The sequence below is a fragment of the Lactuca serriola genome, chromosome 5, assembly GCF_051521515.1.
Source record: "Lactuca serriola cultivar US96UC23 chromosome 5, Lser_US96UC23_V15, whole genome shotgun sequence".
NCBI classification, from domain to species: domain Eukaryota; kingdom Viridiplantae; phylum Streptophyta; class Magnoliopsida; order Asterales; family Asteraceae; genus Lactuca; species Lactuca serriola.
This window is the reverse complement of record NC_136412.1, coordinates 342,310,697-342,316,696: the sequence shown is the minus strand read 5'-3', so window position 1 is coordinate 342,316,696 and position 6,000 is coordinate 342,310,697. Positions and strand designations below refer to the sequence as shown.

Genomic DNA, 6,000 nt, shown 5'->3' with positions numbered 1-6,000 from the left:
TTTTCTGATGTTTTAACTGAGACAATATACCGCCTCTGTGCATATGTTAAATCGTATGAATAAGATCACAATAAAAATTCCCAAACCTGGAATTACATGTCATTAACAGATTTATTTAAAATTAGCCAAAAGGGTAAAAGTGTAAATTGTACTAAACTATAAAGACCTCTTTTGGAAAGCTGTATTCCACCTCCCCATAGAATGGTTTCTTTTATGAAGTATTTGGATCCATGATTAGGCCTTCATAATTCAAAACATTTGACCACTGTATAACATATATAGCAAAAATCTGCTATTATTAATAAAGAGATATAAGAATATTGCCATAATGAGTGCAGATTTTTAAGTATGGTATTATGGGTTACCCATTGCTATCGTCAGTAAAAATAAAGTATATTTCCTATATTGGTAAAAAAAGAATGAGGCATGTTGATATTTTCTGAAATTTACCAAAAAAAAAAATTAAAACCAAATGTGTGTTCCTCTTCAACCACCAAAGGATGCTTTAGCGATAATTTATCAAACTGCTAAAATAAATGAAAAACAATTTTGTCATGAAAGAGTAACAATTATATTAGAGAAAAGCTTAATTACTTTTTATTAAAAGTAGCTTTTCTTAGAGTAAATTACGCGAATGGTCCCTGTGGTTTAGGGTAAATTACACGCTTGGTCCCTAACTTATTTTTCTAACTCGGACTGTCCTCAACTTTTAATTATGTAACCCGCTTAGTCCCTATTCTCACATTCCGTCAATTGTTTCCGTTAGACACCCCACGTGCCTTGCACGTTGGGGGTATAAAAGTCTTTTCACATTTCCAACGATCTTCAAATACTAATTTTTCATCAGGATCGAACCTAATTTAGAGTTTCTTTCAACCCTCCATCGTTTGAAGCGGTTACACCTAATCTCCTTCAAATCAAGGATGGTTCAATGCGATTGTGGGCGTGCTGCTGTAATTCGGACTTCAACTACTAACAATAATCCAGGAAGACCCTTTTACGCATGTCCAATTAAGGTATGTTGTAGTTGAGAATTTTGTAATCGTAACCCTAGATGGGGATATCACTGTATGCGATTATAGGTATTGTAACCGTGGCTTTTGAAATTGACAGGAACCACGTAAAGGATTTATTGCTTGGGTAGATGATGATGAAAAGGATCATGGTGACAGATTAACAAAGCTATACTTTGTAGACCACCTGTGCAACAAATGAAACAACTAGATGAAAACCATAACTTTTGAAATACCACAAGGACAAAATTGTAATTTACTCTATAAATAATAGGGACATATATGTTACCTGACAATAACCAAGATCAAAGTTGTTGAAGAGAGTAAGCCAACAATAAATCATGCAAAAGGCGAATGTTTGGATTATCATCACCCTCATGGAACGACAATGACCTGTCAATCCTTAGCTTTAAAAAAAAATACTTAAATTTTTTTTAAAGAAAAAAAACAAACATTTTTAATAATTTGAATCGTATGGTCCTTTTCATACCACATCTTTCTTGATCAAACCCTTCCTTTCTCCAAATTTTGTAAACCTTTTAGCCTTTTCCGGGGGGAAATACTCTACAAGATGAAATTGCAATAAATATAATATATTGGGTGAAAGACATTGAAGGGCAAATTAGTCATCACCTGCCATTGGTTTTTCTGATGTTTTAACTGAGACAATATACCGCCTCTGTGCATATGTTAAATCGTATGAATAAGATCACAATAAAAATTCCCAAACCTTGAATTACATGTCATTAACAGATTTATTTAAAATTAGCCAAAAGGGTAAAAGTGTAAATTGTACTAAACTATAAAGACCTCTTTTGGAAAGCTGTATTCCACCTCCCCATAGAATGGTTTCTTTTATGAAGTATTTGGATCCATGATTAGGCCTTCATAATTCAAAACATTTGACCACTGTATAACATATATAGCAAAAATCTGCTATTATTAATAAAGAGATATAAGAATATTGCCATAATGAGTGCAGATTTTTAAGTATGGTATTATGGGTTACCCATTGCTATCGTCAGTAAAAATAAAGTATATTTCCTATATTGGTAAAAAAAGAATGAGGCATGTTGATATTTTCTGAAATTTACCAAAAAAAAAATTAAAACCAAATGTGTGTTCCTCTTCAACCACCAAAGGATGCTTTAGCGATAATTTATCAAACTGCTAAAATAAATGAAAAACAATTTTGTCATGAAAGAGTAACAATTATATTAGAGAAAAGCTTAATTACTTTTTATTAAAAGTAGCTTTTCTTAGAGTAAATTACGCGAATGGTCCCTGTGGTTTAGGGTAAATTACACGCTTGGTCCCTAACTTATTTTTCTAACTCGGACTGTCCTCAACTTTTAATTATGTAACCCGCTTAGTCCCTATTCTCACATTCCGTCAATTGTTTCCGTTAGACACCCCACGTGCCTTGCACGTTGGGGGTATAAAAGTCTTTTCACATTTCCAACGATCTTCAAATACTAATTTTTCATCAGGATCGAACCTAATTTAGAGTTTCTTTCAACCCTCCATCGTTTGAAGCGGTTACACCTAATCTCCTTCAAATCAAGGATGGTTCAATGCGATTGTGGGCGTGCTGCTGTAATTCGGACTTCAACTACTAACAATAATCCAGGAAGACCCTTTTACGCATGTCCAATTAAGGTATGTTGTAGTTGAGAATTTTGTAATCGTAACCCTAGATGGGGATATCACTGTATGCGATTATAGGTATTGTAACCGTGGCTTTTGAAATTGACAGGAACCACGTAAAGGATTTATTGCTTGGGTAGATGATGATGAAAAGGATCATGGTGACAGATTAACAAAGCTATACTTTGTAGACCACCTGTGCAACAAATGAAACAACTAGATGAAAACCATAACTTTTGAAATACCACAAGGACAAAATTGTAATTTACTCTATAAATAATAGGGACATATATGTTACCTGACAATAACCAAGATCAAAGTTGTTGAAGAGAGTAAGCCAACAATAAATCATGCAAAAGGCGAATGTTTGGATTATCATCACCCTCATGGAACGACAATGACCTGTCAATCCTTAGCTTTAAAAAAAATACTTAAATTTTTTTTAAAGAAAAAAAACAAACATTTTTAATAATTTGAATCGTATGGTCCTTTTCATACCACATCTTTCTTGATCAAACCCTTCCTTTCTCCAAATTTTGTAAACCTTTTAGCCTTTTCCGGGGGGAAATACTCTACAAGATGAAATTGCAATAAATATAATATATTGGGTGAAAGACATTGAAGGGCAAATTAGTCATCACCTGCCATTGGTTTTTCTGATGTTTTAACTGAGACAATATACCGCCTCTGTGCATATGTTAAATCGTATGAATAAGATCACAATAAAAATTCCCAAACCTGGAATTACATGTCATTAACAGATTTATTTAAAATTAGCCAAAAGGGTAAAAGTGTAAATTGTACTAAACTATAAAGACCTCTTTTGGAAAGCTGTATTCCACCTCCCCATAGAATGGTTTCTTTTATGAAGTATTTGGATCCATGATTAGGCCTTCATAATTCAAAACATTTGACCACTGTATAACATATATAGCAAAAATCTGCTATTATTAATAAAGAGATATAAGAATATTGCCATAATGAGTGCAGATTTTTAAGTATGGTAATATGGGTTACCCATTGCTATCGTCAGTAAAAATAAAGTATATTTCCTATATTGGTAAAAAAAGAATGAGGCATGTTGATATTTTCTGAAATTTACCAAAAAAAAAATTAAAACCAAATGTGTGTTCCTCTTCAACCACCAAAGGATGCTTTAGCGATAATTTATCAAACTGCTAAAATAAATGAAAAACAATTTTGTCATGAAAGAGTAACAATTATATTAGAGAAAAGCTTAATTACTTTTTATTAAAAGTAGCTTTTCTTAGAGTAAATTACGCGAATGGTCCCTGTGGTTTAGGGTAAATTACACGCTTGGTCCCTAACTTATTTTTCTAACTCGGACTGTCCTCAACTTTTAATTATGTAACCCGCTTAGTCCCTATTCTCACATTCCGTCAATTGTTTCCGTTAGACACCCCACGTGCCTTGCACGTTGGGGGTATAAAAGTCTTTTCACATTTCCAACGATCTTCAAATACTAATTTTTCATCAGGATCGAACCTAATTTAGAGTTTCTTTCAACCCTCCATCGTTTGAAGCGGTTACACCTAATCTCCTTCAAATCAAGGATGGTTCAATGCGATTGTGGGCGTGCTGCTGTAATTCGGACTTCAACTACTAACAATAATCCAGGAAGACCCTTTTACGCATGTCCAATTAAGGTATGTTGTAGTTGAGAATTTTGTAATCGTAACCCTAGATGGGGATATCACTGTATGCGATTATAGGTATTGTAACCGTGGCTTTTGAAATTGACAGGAACCACGTAAAGGATTTATTGCTTTGGTAGATGATGATGAAAAGGATCATGGTGACAGATTAACAAAGCTATACTTTGTAGACCACCTGTGCAACAAATGAAACAACTAGATGAAAACCATAACTTTTGAAATACCACAAGGACAAAATTGTAATTTACTCTATAAATAATAGGGACATATATGTTACCTGACAATAACCAAGATCAAAGTTGTTGAAGAGAGTAAGCCAACAATGAATGTTTGGATTATCATCACCCTCATGGAACGACAATGACCTGTCAATCCTTAGCTTTAAAAAAAATACTTAAATTTTTTTTAAAGAAAAAAAACAAACATTTTTAATAATTTGAATCGTATGGTCCTTTTCATACCACATCTTTCTTGATCAAACCCTTCCTTTCTCCAAATTTTGTAAACCTTTTAGCCTTTTCCGGGGGGAAATACTCTACAAGATGAAATTGCAATAAATATAATATATTGGGTGAAAGACATTGAAGGGCAAATTAGTCATCACCTGCCATTGGTTTTTCTGATGTTTTAACTGAGACAATATACCGCCTCTGTGCATATGTTAAATCGTATGAATAAGATCACAATAAAAATTCCCAAACCTTGAATTACATGTCATTAACAGATTTATTTAAAATTAGCCAAAAGGGTAAAAGTGTAAATTGTACTAAACTATAAAGACCTCTTTTGGAAAGCTGTATTCCACCTCCCCATAGAATGGTTTCTTTTATGAAGTATTTGGATCCATGATTAGGCCTTCATAATTCAAAACATTTGACCACTGTATAACCTATATAGCAAAAATCTGCTATTATTAATAAAGAGATATAAGAATATTGTCATAATGAGTGCAGATTTTTAAGTATGGTATTATGGGTTACCCATTGCTATCGTCAGTAAAAATAAAGTATATTTCCTATATTGGTAAAAAAAGAATGAGGCATGTTGATATTTTCTGAAATTTACCAAAAAAAAAATTAAAACCAAATGTGTGTTCCTCTTCAACCACCAAAGGATGCTTTAGCGATAATTTATCAAACTGCTAAAATAAATGAAAAACAATTTTGTCATGAAAGAGTAACAATTATATTAGAGAAAAGCTTAATTACTTTTTATTAAAAGTAGCTTTTCTTAGAGTAAATTACGCGAATGGTCCCTGTGGTTTAGGGTAAATTACACGCTTGGTCCCTAACTTATTTTTCTAACTCGGATTGTCCTCAACTTTTAATTATGTAACCCGCTTAGTCCCTATTCTCACATTCCGTCAATTGTTTCCGTTAGACACCCCACGTGCCTTGCACGTTGGGGGTATAAAAGTCTTTTCACATTTCCAACGATCTTCAAATACTAATTTTTCATCAGGATCGAACCTAATTTAGAGTTTCTTTCAACCCTCCATCGTTTGAAGCGGTTACACCTAATCTCCTTCAAATCAAGGATGGTTCAATGCGATTGTGGGCGTGCTGCTGTAATTCGGACTTCAACTACTAACAATAATCCAGGAAGACCCTTTTACGCATGTCCAATTAAGGTATGTTGTAGTTGAGAATTTTGTAATCGTAACC

General features: G+C 33.3%; 1 protein-coding gene across 1 annotated transcript; it reads right to left on the bottom strand.

The window, feature by feature from the left end:
- Nucleotides 1-2,974: 2,974 nt before the first annotated feature.
- Nucleotides 2,975-4,947, bottom strand: LOC145051058 (uncharacterized). Its single transcript, XM_078999205.1, has 6 exons — nucleotides 4,941-4,947; nucleotides 4,798-4,871; nucleotides 4,614-4,715; nucleotides 3,302-3,347; nucleotides 3,159-3,232; nucleotides 2,975-3,076 (listed from the first exon to the last, which is right to left on the bottom strand). The coding sequence occupies exons 1-6, from the start codon at nucleotides 4,945-4,947 to the stop codon at nucleotides 2,975-2,977; spliced, it is 405 nt and encodes a 134-aa protein (XP_078855331.1).
- Nucleotides 4,948-6,000: the final 1,053 nt, after the last annotated feature.

Coding starts and splice junctions, on each gene's coding strand:
- LOC145051058 (XM_078999205.1), bottom strand. Junction 3,348..4,613: donor TTGATCTTGGTTATTGTCAG/GTAACATATATG, acceptor ACATATGCACAG/AGGCGGTATATTGTCTCAGT. Junction 3,233..3,301: donor ATCAGAAAAACCAATGGCAG/GTGATGACTAAT, acceptor TTCATCTTGTAG/AGTATTTCCCCCCGGAAAAG.